Here is a 14,784-nt window from a genome sequence, read left to right as displayed (position 1 = left end):
AGATGCCTCAGTTCCCCGCCTGGCTGGTTCAATGAGGCTTGTTTGGATGCAACAGGACAGGTCCTCACAAGCCACTCATCATCAGGGGCAGACGCACGCAGCCAGCCCAAGGAGATGCAGGTCGCAGCCTGAGCAGCCCCGAATGCACTGCAGCCGTGCCTGAGAGGTGCTGCTATTCTCGGTGGAGCTGCCTCAACTTTGGCACGGACGGGGAACCTTGTGGGAGGTGGATGAAAGCCTCCTGGAGACTCCTACTCGTCGAGCTGGCTCTACTGGAAGATGAGGGAGCTACGCTGTTTGAATATTAAACTCTGAAAACGTCCCCCCAGCAGCTTTATTATCCCTCCTAGGCATTGTAACTTTGCTACCAGCTCCGCCAGTGTCCACAGTGAGAGCTGAAAACCTGCCAGGTGAGCATTTGCTCAGCCTGAGGCTTCAGGGGCAGCTCCCTGCTCAAAACACAGGAACGAAGCCATTGTCAATTTGTTCTCTAATTGTTCAAGTCTGAAACCTTCCAGGTCTGAGAACACAGCGTGAAAGAGCCGTGCTTCCCAGCTTCCATGGCTGGAGAATCACCACAAAAGCCCCAGCCCTGCTCCAGCTCCCAGGCAAGCGAGAGCTTTTATTCAAAGCATCTCACAAAAAGGTCATGTCCCCGTTCCTCCCCATCCATTCCAGCATGCAGCTGGACAACCCCAAATCCTCCTAAGCTTGAGCATGGCTTTTTGCAGGCACAGCTCCTTGGATGGAGCTAATGGTGAGGTTTCTGTGCTGCTGAGCCACGGTAAAGAGCACTCTCGAGCTCCAAAAGCTCTCTCCTGACCTGGACTGCAAAGGTCCTGATGAGTCCTCCCCTTCTCAGGGGCCCGAACAGCTGCCACACGCTGGAGAACCGTTTATAACCCCATCTTTACAATGCAGTGGCTGTGCCATGATAGCTGGGAAGGCAAATGAAAACAGCAGCACACAGACACCGGGCACATACTCTTTATTCTGGGAATAAAAATTGCTTATACATTTTGCAGCAACTATTTTCATAAAAGACTTTTATAAAAAATGTAAAAATAAGCAAATATTTTCCATTATTAATATAGGAAAATGCTGCTGTGTGAATGGTTATTCTACAACTTATGAGATAAAATACCACCTTAAGGAGATATTATCTTTACAAGTAGTTAAAAAAAGAAAGGCAGAGGGCCATCATATTAACACACCAGGCACGAAACTGGCTTCGTTCCACAGAAAGCACTCATCTTGTAAATGGTAGCCACATATATAAAAAGGCACTTGGTTATTTGGGGCTAACGAGGAAAAGCCCTTTGTTTCTTTAGCATTGATGTAGCAACACTTCATTATTTGCAGTGAAACATGTACCTCGACAGACCTCCAGGAGCTCGCAGGCTCCTGCCTGGAAATCTGAGTCAGTTGCAGCTAAACTTCACAGTACACACTGCGGCGAGTGTGACGGGGAATGCTGTGTGCGTCAGAAAAAGCAGTAACTTCAGAACAAATTCTTCAGCCCAAAAAACACGGCCCCTGGAACCAGCTCCTCCTGAGGCCCTGCCTTCATGTACCATTGAGTTGAATCAAAAGAATAAGAAAAAAGCTTTACTCTCGATTAGAATGGAAAGAAACATCGGAGAAAAATACTGTACACGGTAGGATGCTAAATAACCGCTGCTCAGAGGGGAGCTGCCGCCTCTGTCCTTTGGCGACAGCCGACAGCTCCAGATCTCTTTGGAACGTGTGTCTGCAGGGTTCCCCCGAAGAGGTAGAAGCGAGCCACCCCTAGAAACGTACACTTCTACTTCTGACTGGTGTAGAGCCCTTCAGGGAAGTGTTACTCTTGTGGAAAAGGGAGAAACAGCGGCTGTCCAGCTAGGGTCAGGGACAGCTCCTTTCCCCAACTGCAAAACCGTCAGGGGAGCTCAGTACCAACGCCACTGCTGTGCTGTGTAGGCATAGTACCTCAGTCAGGAAACTGCAATACAGGCTGGAGCTGAGAGCAGAGGACAGCCCCAAACCTGTGAACCAAACTGCAATAGATGGTTTCTGAGCTATTTGGTCAGCCGCTCGGCCCAGCTCCTGGTTTCAGCTGCGCTGCTGGAAGCCTGCTCAGGACTCAGTGCTGCAGCTTCCTTTTGGGAAGGGGAGGACGAGGCAGCACTGCCCCAGGGCTGGAGCGAAAGGGACGCTTTGGAAGGGCTGGAGACCGTTCCCAACACAGAAGGACACACACTGCAAACATGTAACGACATCCTTGACACTTCTCGATAACAGCACAGCAAGGCAGCATACGATACCTGTGGGACAGGACACACAGCAGCCCTCGGATGGAGGGGAGGGGAGTGCCGTGCAAGAATGCCGGGAGCTTGCGTTATTAGGTTTTGAAACACTCATGTTAATCCCCAGGAGTTTATCAGCAGGCCTGTATGACTTCCAGGGCATCTCTTCTGATACGGGAGCACGTGAAGGCTGTCACAGACACGCCTGCCATGACGGGAGCACAGGGAGGGTAGTGTCAGAAAGGTCAGGCGTGTCTCGAGGAAGACATACAGCTCAGGAGAGATGTGCCTACAGGCCACTTCGGGGGGAAGACAGGTCAGACCAGCATTTTCAGGAGGAAAATTTAAAAAAAATAAAATAAAAAGGCTTAAAAGAAGACTATATGTATATATAATCTCAGAATACCTTGAGGGCAGGCAGTGAGAATGGTAAGGGGTATTAGTAGGTTTGTATAAGAAAAGGCTCTCAAAGAGGAAAGGGTGAAGCTGCGTGACAGAAACCGGTGACTCTAGTCACTTGACCTGCAGGTGTTTTGGGAAGTCTGGCTTGCTTGCTGAGCAAGGAGAGCCGTGGGAAGGAGGGGTCTAGGAATGTGGGTGCAGCTCTGAGCTGAGTCAAAACAAGGCAACTTGAACTCGTGGAGAACTAGTAGAAGGTGCTTCAGAGAGAGCGGTTATGTAGGTAACAAAAGGAGTAACAAAATAAGGATACAAAGCTGGTTTTGGCTAAATTTCTGGAGAAACGACCATGAGGTGCATTAAGCTGAAGATCTGTCTCTCCAGATAAGTGGTGGAACGCATTTAAAAGCAGACTGGAGAATCCAGTGCAGACAGCAATCACACCCGAAGGTGGATGGGAGTTGGTTAGAAGTGACCCAGCTGGTCTTCTCCACCACCAGCTTCTACAGTTCTCTGTTTAGGAAAGCATAAAAGCTTACAGCAACCACAGTCCCTCCAACGAAAGAACATCCTGGGCTCATTAAGACTCTTGGATACTAAAATGGTTCTTCATTTCCATCCTGGAAGACCTTCATGAGTTCTGGAGTCCGCTTTAGTCAGGCTTCACCTTGGGCAGCCTTCAGGCGTACACCTGCATGTTGTTCCGCTGCTGCTCCGACATGTGGGCGGCCGCCGGCCCGCGCTGGTTGTTACCGGGACTGGTTGCCACATCAGACCAGTCAGAGGCTGAGTGTGGGGAGGAACTTGACCACTGGTCTGGAGATTCGGGCGACGGAGTCAGGTATGGGTGCTCCCCTTGTAAGTGCCGGTTGTGGCTAGGAGTCCGTTCTGTGGCCGAGGAGTAGCAGCTGTGCTGTGACGGAGGCGTGGGGTACTTCCCCATCGAGCTCTGGAACTGGTGGTAGGCTGGGAGGATTGTCTGAGCCACCTGCCCGTCCTGCTGAGGGATGGCAGCCATGGAGAAGGAGGCGCTGGGCAGCTGAGCTAAATCCGGGATCTGATACATGGAGCTGAGAGGACCAGCCATGTTCTGAGCGCAGTTTGACTGGGCCTGCTGTGGCAGTGCTTGCTGGTTTATGCCACCCTTGGGAACCAGCTGGAAAGTCATGATAGGGGGCAGAGACTCCCTGGACACTCCCATGTGCTTCGTATCTGCTTGGACCAAGCCGCTCTGCTGAGAAACGCTGGGGTGCGAATGCATCACCTGCGGCACCATGCCGAACATCTCGTTGTACTGAGACTCGTTCATCTCCATGCGATTCATCCACTCGGTGGAAACGTTGGCTGGCCGCAGCCTGCCGAGCCCGCTGTTCGGAGGGGTCGTTCTGTGCTGCGAGAGCAGCTGGCTGACAGACGGGAGCACCGTGCCGGATCCACGTCCTAAGGGCTGCATCTCGTGGAGGTTGGAGAAGGACATCGAGTGCGCAGCCTGCACCGACGGAGCGGTCAGCAGGGAGCTGGGCGACGAGTGTAACACCCCTGGCGACGGCATCACAGGAGACGATGTTGGTTCGGATGCAAAAGCATGGGGCGATTCGAGGGAGTCGACTGGTGACAGGGTTACTGAGCTCTCTGAGAACTGCCCTTTGCTCTCGCTGAGGGACTTCTTCCTTCTCCTCTTGGCATCTTTGGTGAGGTTTGTGGGCATGATGCCTTTGGCATTCGGTTTTCGCGACTTCTTGCTTAAGGAAGCGTGCTTCAGATTGAGAAAGGATCTATTTGGGCCACAAATGACCGGGGAGAGGGCAGAGTTCAGCATGGCACCGGGGTGCCCGGTGGGGCTGTGCGCTACATTGTACTCGTTGAGAAGCTGCACTATGTCGTGGTGCATCCGGTCCTGGGCCACGTCCCGGGGCAGACGATCCATGTGGTCCGTGATGTCTCGATTGGCAAAATGGTCCAGCAAGATCTTTGCTGCTTCGAAACTGCCTTCCCGAGCAGCAAGGAAGAGAGGTGTCTCCTCCTGAAAACACAGAGCAAGTATTTTAGCAGCTTCATTACAGTAGGGACCAACATACACCTAGTGGTCTTACGGGTATCACAACAACTGGAAGCATGGTCTAATGCAGTACCTCATTAATTGCCTTCAAGAACAATTCATCCTGGGTTATACCATCAGGAAGGGATAAACGCATACTAAACCATCCCATCAGAAAGAGTACTGTTCTGCCATGAGTCCTCTGAGGAACTTTAAAAGCACCTGGTGCCTTTCTCCCATTGTACTCCATAAGGAAAAGTTACAAAGGACTAAAACAGCTCAGAACTGGAGCTTGTTGGTAGCTCTAAAATCCACTGAGCAACACATAATGATTCAAAAAAGAAGCCCTAGACAGAGGAAAGAAGTCAAGGACTAAGATGAAGTAAAAACTAACAGCAGTAAAGCTACGAGGCCTGCACAGTGCAGGCTGTTTCTCACACAGTGGGGTTTCTGCCCCATATCCTCCCTGCATTGGGGTCCCTGGTAATGTGACAGGACAGCTGCTGCTGTGCCACCAGATCTGACTCTTGGCTAACCAAAATCCAGCTGCTTTACACCAGCAACAGTCCACTCTGGTGCTCTCATGCACCAACTGTGCATTGCATTCCCTTTCTGCAACAAAGGCGGAACAGTACTGATGCCCAGAACATGGCCAAATAAGAACTGCTGCCCCACATCAAAAGTCATGCAGGACCTCCAGCGCTTGGGGAGAACTCCAGTCACAGTCCAGGTTTGGAAGACCCACACTGAGCACCCAGTTTGGAAAATCTGAATTTAGTTCACTTCCAGCAGCAATGGGATGCTTTGAGTTAAGGAGGACAGCCATGCTGAGCACCACCCAAACCATACCTTGTTATCCTGCATGTCTCTGTTGGCTCCATTTTTCAGCAGCACTAGTGTTGCTTCCACGTTGTTGACAGCAGCAGCCCAGTGAAGAGCAGATTTACCTGCAGGGAAACCCAAGAACTTCAGTAACAAACAGATGAACTATCTTCTAAAGAGACAAAATGGACAGAGCACACTGAGGGAAGAAAGCAACTGCAGTACAGTTCACAGCATGTGAACGTATCCTGAAGCGACATTTAGGCTTTGGAAATTGTGTGACACTCCCAAGACACAATGGGACTTTCAGCACTGGCTTTCTTTTTGTGTGTTATTTATTTGTTGTTATTTTTAAATAACCTGTCCATAGAGCCATGTCTGCTGTACATAAAATCCCAGCACATCCAACCCCATATTTCTCCTGAACCTTTTCCAGGACTTCCTAACCAAGCCACTCTGAAGCAGCCTGCGGTTTGTTATTGTTGGGAGGACATCTGCCAGAGAGTCTACTGTCCTATTTAGCTACCCATCCTCTGAGAGAGGAGAAACCCCTCCCCTCCTTGCTTGCACCATGACCTTTGCCCAGCCTGGTACGTCACGTCTACATTACCATGGTCATCTACAGCGTTCACATCCGCTTGGCAATTTATCAGCTCAGCCACCATTCCTTCCACAGCCAGCCGTGCAGCCAGAATTAACGGGGTTGTTCCGTCATTCATGCGAGCATCCAAGTCTGTCACTCTATTACGGATCAAGATCTGGACAACACAAGAAGACAGATTTATTTATTTTTTCCAATAACGCTACAGAGGAAAACCAAGGATTTCAAAGAAACTCAAGAGCCACTTTATGATGAAAAAGCAGCCTGAGCAATGAAATGCAAGAACCCAGATAACAAGTAAGCGATATAGATGCAATCAGACCTAATAAATAGACGCAAGACAATTCATGCATGCTGAGCTCTTCAGGCTGAGAATACCTGAGGAAATTGCATCTAAAATACAGTTTCACCTGGCCATCACACTGTGGAAGATGTGAGAGCAAGGCAGGGAGTGAACAGAGAACAGCTTGGAAAGACTCTCATATTACAGTGCACAAACACTCTAAAAGAGGTGCTTCAGTTGCTGTACCTGAAAGACGCCCTGGGCATCAGCAGCTACAGCTGCATGCAGGGGAGTCCGTCCCATGTTGTCCCGTGCATTAGCATCCGCACCAGCATCCAGCAAACGTTTTGCAGCATCTGCTCTCGAATAACGGGCTGCTAGGTGCAGCGCCATCTCCCCAGTGCGGTCTGTTTGGGCCTGCAGGTTGGCGCCTTGATAGATCAGATCTGTTATTATATTTGCTGAGGAGTCTTCTGCATCCTCATCATCCTCGCTAATATCGGAACTGCCCACACGCAGAGACGCCAGCATGAGAGGAGTACATCCGTCTGCGAACAGAAGAGATGTGATCACGTTAACATAACGGTGACAGCAGAGGACGGAAGTCCTCCCCCAGCGCATTGCCTCACCTTGACCACTGACAGCTAGAGACAGCCCCTCCGGTCACTTCAGCACAAGCCTGTTCTCCTAACTTAAAGCCCAGAGTTAACGACCTGTTTTCCTTCCAAGCAGAACTCTGATAGTTAAATCCAACCACAACAGAACTCAGATAATTCTCAAATAAGTATCATTATGAAACAAAACAAGTTTGCTGCTAAAGTGGAAAACTTGCTCAAAACGTACAGGCTAGCTAAGTTTGTAAGGAGAAGCAAGGGCTATAAAATCAAAAACTTAAAGTGTCTAAGTATAACTATTCATGCAGATGATGTAATAACATACCTAGGGAAAATAAATGATTTATAGAGGAAAAATACTGGACAGCTAACACGCGATTATTGGTGGCATTTCACAACCTGAAGAGAAACACAGACAAAAACCTTCATATCTATTACGCGCCGAAGTCTTCATTAAAAGGACACTGAAGCTGGCCAAGTGAGGCACTTAAAGCTGAAAAACGCCCTAGTATGACTGCCTGAATCAACTTCATCTTGCTTGTAAGACGCTTTACCACACACACCCTAGGCACCTAGAAAGTAAGAGGGACCGAGATGGCAGTGGGACTGAAGCACTGTGCTAACTGGAGCTCTGCAAAGGTGAGCACAAATTTTGCTTCTCCAGTGTGGCTTGCTAGCAGAAATTCAAGACTATCTTTGAGCACCTGCCTGATTTATTCCACATACAAGCAGGGGACAGTTCGGACCCTATAGCCAACAACTTCCCTGTCTGCATTACTCTCAATCCACAGTGCACTATCTTCACTACATGAAGTGTGTGATCACAGAGTTAGGATTCTGCACAGATAAACACGGCGATGACAACCTAATGTAAGAGGTATGCTTACACGGGAATATTCCCAACTTCTGATCGTCAGGCTTTCCTAACTCTTTTTTAGAACAGTTCCAGAACTTTTATAAAATTCTAGAAACTATCGTTCTACAGCTGGGAACCACATCAACCACCCGCAGAGATCATGGCTGCAGCAGCAGATCTGCCTCCCTGAGCCAGGCTGGCAGCAGAATGCATGCTCCTCCTAGCGGCCCAAAATCAGAGCGCACACACCCTTTCACCAAACTTTCTCAGGATTTGTTGGAAGGCAGAGAAGCGTTGACGTACAGACCTGGGTTCAGTTCCAAGACCCAGTCATGGCTACAGACCCCCTTGCCCGTTGTCCAGAGCTATACCTCTCTTTGTGCTTCTCCCTCCCTCCCACTGCTGGCTCTGCTCCCCTGTCCCAAATGAATACTTCTCAGTATTCAAGTCAGGCTGTGGTCTCCTCCGTACTGCCCTGATACAAAGAGCAGAGAAACGGAGCACAGAAAGGAGCCCTCCTTTTCTCTAGCACTACAGCCCTGAGAAAGCACTCGCTCAGTCACTGCATTTGTCCTGGCCAGATCACACTCGGCTGCTGTATGGGGACACAGTTACAGTGAGCACTAAATCCTTCGAAAAACTAGCTGCCAGCCTCCAGAAAGTCTCCCAGGTATGTGCAGCTCTTTTCAGAGCTTCCTAAGTTGGCCACACAATGGTAGTTTTATGAGGCTAGCAAAAAAGCTCACATCCAGTTAGGCTGTCACAATTAAGTACTTGTTGGAGCATTAAGAAAAAGCTATGGGTGCAATGCCTTTTTTTTTTCCCCCTTCCTTCAAGCTTGTCCTCTGAAATAGCTGGAAAAGAACTCAAAAAGATCCAGCTGGAGGCAGACACACAGCATGGAAAATTCCAGTCTGAACCACTAAAGTTTTAGCTACTGAAAAAGAGGGCCAAATAATAGGGACAGTTAATCAGTTTTAATTATAGGTGGTGGTACCAGTTATGCCTATAATTGCATTACCCTGGTTACACACTGACAATAACTCCACTGAAAAGAATGTCCTCAGCACTCTGGGGGACACAGAGAAAGAACAGCATGGAGGGACAAAGGTGAAAGCAGTATTTTATAAAAAAAAACACTCTTCTGTTTGCTGTCTTTCAAGAATACATCCCCGAGTAAATTTAGAGCAAGTCAGTAAAGCCTAAAATTTCACCAGATACATACAACTGAAGGACTCCATACACAAACAATATACCAAAAGCTGGAATGCAGAGGACCCACTGGCAAAGTCTATAGGAGATGGGACCTCCTGGACCCCCTTCTTGGGCTACTGCTTGAGACAGAGGTGGCTGCATCTCAGAATTGCCTGTTTCTTCCCTCTTCCTGCTAAGGGAGAGGAAGGTGGCCAGGACAGATGAATGCCTACATCTACTCTGAGGAATCCTACCGCTCCTTATTAACCCATTACTCCAGCACTTGTCACTTTTTAAACCGTTTCTTCCATTGAAAGCAACTCAGCTGGTCACTTCTGATGCTGCAGAAGGGAATAGCTTACAGAAGCTTGCTTCAAGTCTCAGTTGCATCTGAATGACAGGAAAACAGCTCTTAGATCATATTATTCCACTGCTATTGCTGGACAAAGCTTTGAGTGGACAAAAACATAAGCAGTCTGAAGATTTAATAACATTACCGCCTGCACTTGGAAAGCTTTTACCCCAGCCACACAACTAGAAGCTTCAACAGGGAAAATTAAAAAAAGCTTAGACTTGGCAGAAACTGATGGTTTGTGTTCTCACACTCCTCACACAGAAATCTCTCCTTCCTTGTGCTTTGCATTTAGGAGTGCTAAGGGGTCAACGAGAAGAGAAGACAATAGAAGGGAACCAAGAGATGGCTCCAGACATCATTAAATTGCATGGAAACATTTCCACATAATCCAATAAGAAGCAATAACAGCTAGATCATCAGAACCAACTCTCTGCGTATGAACAAGAACCATGTTTGGAGCTCTTCTGACTGGGATAAAATTTAGTCGGCTTCCCTCAAGAAGACAGGAATCAATTATCAGATGACCCACCCAGTTCCTTACCAGATTACACAGCCTTAGTGCTACACTTACAAAAAGCAGCAGAGCTTTTACCGCATCTAAAAATTTGAGACTGGCAGAAAAAGAGAATGTGCATGCCTGTGTGTTAAGGAAAAGTTCTTTCCACATTCAGAGTTGTGATACGGTGATCAACAACTCATTGAACCCAGCAGCTGAGGATATAACTGAATTTAAAAGAACTCATTAAAACACTTGCTGCATTGCTGCTCTGTTCCAGCACAGATTACTCACGCACTGCTAATCAGGGCATACCGTCTGCCAGAAGTCATCTTATTCAGGAAAAGGCCGCCCTTGCTTCCACCCCAGATAATAGCGCAGCTTTAAGCCCTGCTAAGATGGTCCTTGGCAAACTCTGCCATAAATCTCTGCAGTGATCCAGCTGGAAAAATTGGGAGTTACTTCCAGCACAAGTCTGCATACCAAACTTCTGGCATTCTGACGTCCCTTAGTCATGCATTGTCATAAAGGAGATCACAGACAACTTCAGTTAGTTCGTAACACTGCTTGTTACGTGAACTCTGTACTGTTTATATGATATCCCATGTGCTGCAGACCATGATCCAACCTCTCCAGCTTTCTTTTCTGGAGTGCACACGAGCTTTTATCAAGTACCATAGAAGTTCTGCTGATATCCCTGTATACTCCATATCGTTTTTAAACATTCGCAGTCTCAGCTGTTGGAAATAGGGGAGGCCAGTGCCTGGCTTGCAGAACGTTCAGGACACTCAGGAGTACTGACCTGGCCCTCTGACATTGACATCCAGAACATCGACTTCTTGATCTGCTTGAGGTGGCGTAAGGGCTAGTGACGTGCTCCCACAGACGTCTGCTGCCTCCAAGTGCTGCTGCGTCCACTGGCGCTGGTCTATCTGCTCATCAGCTTCTGGGAGCAAGGCTTGGTCCTCAGCCTGAGCAGAGGAAGTAAGCAGTTACTTCAAAGTGCTCATCAAGTGACCAATGTCACTGAAAGTTCTCCTATCTAGTCTAAGATGTCTCTGCCCTTGGCAGAGGAGTTGGATTTGATGATCTTTATAGGTCCCTTCCAACCCAAACCATTCTGAGATTCTCATCTTCTCTTTTTTAAGATGATGGAAGTCTCTACTTGTATCAGCTTGGCATTCTTAACTTTCACACTCCCACCACGTGTTACCAGGTCTGAACTGTAATACATTACACTGCATTAACCTTCTCTTCCCTTTGGTGCAGCAAGGCCCGAGTAAGGAGGGAACACCAGTGCAGAAGTTACCTGGTTTCTCTACTGGCCTGTGGTGGCAGTGTTAACCTGAGGGTTTGCTCCTCAGGTATCGTTAGTTACGTGTTACAAACACCTGAGCAAATGGAGATCTAGGGCAAGGGGCATACTCTGGAAGTTAACACAATTCTTCTCCTCATTAGACAAAAGCAGTTTCAGTTGTAAGCGGGCAATATTCAACTCTTGGAACAACTTACCTTTGCTCTCTTTGGCTGAGGTCCACCATCACCCGCCCAGTGTTCAGTTGGTCCAGAATCCGCCAGGTTACCCTCTGGTATCTGGACTGAAAGATTTCTAAGAAACAAGGAGAACATGTTACTTTATGGCCTTGATCAGACACTACTACTGCTACCTATACCAGCCCACTGAGGCAAAAATGGGATGCTTGAAAGTGTGATAGCTTGCAAACAGAGGGACCAAGAAATTAGAAAGGAACAACTACAATCTCAGTTGGAACAAGTATCAGACAGCTGCTGCATGGTAACAGGTGCAATATGGATTAGAGTTGCCCACCTGAACAACTACAGCAGTGAGCTTCTGTAATTTCCAACTGGAAACTATCAACCTGGACACTGCAGGACTGGGTCCTGACGCTCCCATGACCGGCAAGCAATCTCAGATGTCACACAGTCATGCTTGGAGATGCTGACTTCCCAGACAACACACAGAGCATAAATCAGACTGCATACATCTTGCCCCCAGAACCATGGGAGCTACATAATGAGCTATGCATTTTGAACTGTCAATTTGGTTAATTCAGCGGAAAGTCGAAACTGCATAAATGTCATTTGTCTTTTAAAACTTTCCATTATTTCTGAGTCATATCTTTAATGGATCGAGGTAGTTCATTGACACCTATCAACCTAAAAATGTCACACCTAACAGAGAAGGAAATTATGCAACTAACAGTACCTAACTGCTGAATTACACTGCGTCAGAAAACCAAACATAGCCAGGAGATTAGATTAAAGTTCTTCTGTCCAAAACAGATGTATTAAATTCAGGGAAATAGACATTTTAGTTTAAAGACATTTTTTCCTATGGAGTTAAGCATCTTTAATGAAAGATTTATCAACCGTGTTCCTAAAATCCTCTAACATGCCAACTAACACGTGGTCAGTAGCCTCAATGCAAACTTACTTGAGTCCAACTGCATCTTCCCCAACCGGCTCTCTGCGCTTATGATTACTAGGATCCCTGCGCAGAATGAAGCCCTCTGGGAGCCACAGCGAGCCATGTTTGCGCTTACGCTTCGCCATCATCACACCCAAGAGAAGGATTAAGAGGATGATCAAAGCTGCCACAGCGAGGAGGTAAAGCAACTGGGTCTTCGGTGGTAACAAGGGCTCACCTAAAAATTCCAGTTAAAGTACAATGAGATTAGCAAAGTTGAGGCAACAATCTCAAATCTACCAACTTTTTCTTGCTCAGTTTTTCCCCCCACAGAGGATATTGTTTCTATGAAGTGACATCTTTAGAACAAAAGCTTGACGAATTTTAGCCTCTGCTACAATTGTTTTAAGAATATATCGTATGTTTGTTTGGCTTCCCTTGATCTTGTTTCTCTAAGTATTTCTAGAGTATATGGCTGCTGAACTGAAGATCTTGCTACTCCCTCAAGGGTCCCTCCTGCTGGCTGAAGACAGCCATCCTGAATCAGTGTGCTAATCTACATAGATATGAGCATGACTCAACTAGGAATAGTGTTATTAGCACTCCAGAAAAAGGTTGCAGCTGAGGGAGTGGGGAGCAGAAATCAAGGCAATTACATTCTGCCAGAGGAAAAAACACCTGCTAGACTGAGAAATGCTCCAGCACCAACTCTTCTTTAATGGCACCTTTCTCACTGAATTCATAGCTTAGAGCATATGAGTAGTTTCTAGGACAGACAAGATCACCGCAGCACATGGAAGATTACTGTTTCTGCACGTATTAAAATGATTAGGCTCCAATCTTAAATGCCCTGCCTTACTAAAGAGATGACGACCCCTCGGAGCAGAAACCACACTGAACAGTTAGACATATTAAGATGATGATCAGTAACAGGAGCATGCGTTTTGCAAGCCCAACTTTTCCTCCGCAATTACTTACTTTGGACAGACACAAAAGGATAAGGCAACATGCCCTTGATTGCTTGAGCAGCTAAGAGAGCTGCAGCAGCTTCTGTGTTCTGAAAACATTGCTCTGAATCCTCTGCACACTGACGGTTGTCAATCTCCAGGAACACCCTGGTGCTGCAGAAACACAGTAAGAGGGCACAGAAGTTAGCGAGAGAAACTTGGCCAAAGCACTAGGTTAAACTGTGGCCTTTTAGGTTAATCCTTCCACCCCAGCAATGAATTTGGCAATTGCAATGACTTTACATTTCCCCATTAAAAAACACACAGATGGGTTACAGCCCAAGATAGTCCAGAATGCCCCAGACACCTAGAAACAAGAGCTAGCAGTGTAACAAAGCTTGGGGAATACAAAGACTTCCACTCACCCAATGACCTCTTGCTCTAATTCTCTGTGCTTGCGAATGACCACAAGGGATCGCCGACTCCGTGCTGCTGACTTCTCCCCATAGTACGGGAATACCATGGGGTTTCCCTGGGAGTCCAGCTTGATTCTCAGATTGGTGTGCAGGAGAGTTCCCAAAGTGCGCAGGAAGCTGCGAACATCGCCCAGCAGCTCATCAGGGGGCATCAGGACCACAATGATGAGGGTCCCCTCTGCCAGTTTCTCAGCTTTGTCACCAGCGCAGTCGAGACCGTCCCAGCCACACTCCTCACTGTTACAGCCCTGGTCACAGCGGCCATCCGCGTAGTGATCTGCACAATACTTGTCATACCTGAAACAGTGAAAGGGACAGGATACAGGACATACACATTCTGGAGCAGCACATAGGACATACACGTTCTGTATAGCATACCTGCAGTCTAAAGGTAAAGGCCTTACACCTATTTCTAATCATCAGTGGTTGATGTAAAATAACAGTTGTGCTCAGGACATAAGGCAAAGAGATGTAACCCCAGGATAAGGGCGGCAGGGTGGAAGAAGGGAGCACAGAACACCCTGTGGTTCATTTCTGGTACCAGTGAAGAGAACTGCTTATTCTGTTTACTAAGGAAAAGCTACAGCACCTCCTGCCTCACCAGGGGAAAATCATTTACTGTAACATTTATCGTAAATAACTAAAGAGAAAGAAGCATCATGACAAACAAGCAGGAAAACACATTCAGATGTAGCAACAGCTGGGACAAAAATGCAGGTTTTGCAGGCATGCAGTGGACTTCAGGACAGAAGGTGGTACTATCAGGATCTAGTACAAGGTGAAACATCTGAAACATCCATGTCCGTCCGTCCCCCCCCCCTTTTTTTTTTTGTACATTTCCACACATCCATCAGGCGGGTGAACACATCGCCATTGCTTAGGCTATCAATTAGTATGTAACATACAGATTCCAGAACTTTCCAAAAAAAGAGAGAAAAAGTAATGTAACTGCAGAAACTCCTTGATCCAAATTTTTTAGCAGAGTATGAA

General features: G+C 47.4%; 1 protein-coding gene across 1 annotated transcript in view; it reads right to left on the bottom strand.

Annotated features, from left to right (window-relative positions):
- Positions 1-973: 973 nt before the first annotated feature.
- Positions 974-14,784, bottom strand: part of NOTCH2 (notch receptor 2) — an 85,578-nt gene continuing 71,767 nt past the window's right edge. Inside the window, exons 25-33 of the mRNA XM_083847663.1 lie at positions 13,744-14,091; positions 13,350-13,492; positions 12,399-12,609; positions 11,456-11,552; positions 10,746-10,914; positions 6,675-6,976; positions 6,155-6,302; positions 5,572-5,669; positions 974-4,707 (exon numbers count right to left, since the gene is read on the bottom strand). Coding sequence (XP_083703789.1) covers positions 3,364-4,707; positions 5,572-5,669; positions 6,155-6,302; positions 6,675-6,976; positions 10,746-10,914; positions 11,456-11,552; positions 12,399-12,609; positions 13,350-13,492; positions 13,744-14,091 — 2,860 coding nt within the window. The 3' untranslated portion in view covers positions 974-3,363. The remainder of the gene's footprint in view (positions 4,708-5,571; positions 5,670-6,154; positions 6,303-6,674; positions 6,977-10,745; positions 10,915-11,455; positions 11,553-12,398; positions 12,610-13,349; positions 13,493-13,743; positions 14,092-14,784) is intronic.

The sequence above is a fragment of the Anser anser genome, assembly GCF_964211835.1.
Source record: "Anser anser genome assembly, chromosome: 8".
In the NCBI taxonomy this organism is placed as follows: domain Eukaryota; kingdom Metazoa; phylum Chordata; class Aves; order Anseriformes; family Anatidae; genus Anser; species Anser anser.
This window is presented reverse-complemented; position numbering and strand designations above follow the sequence as displayed.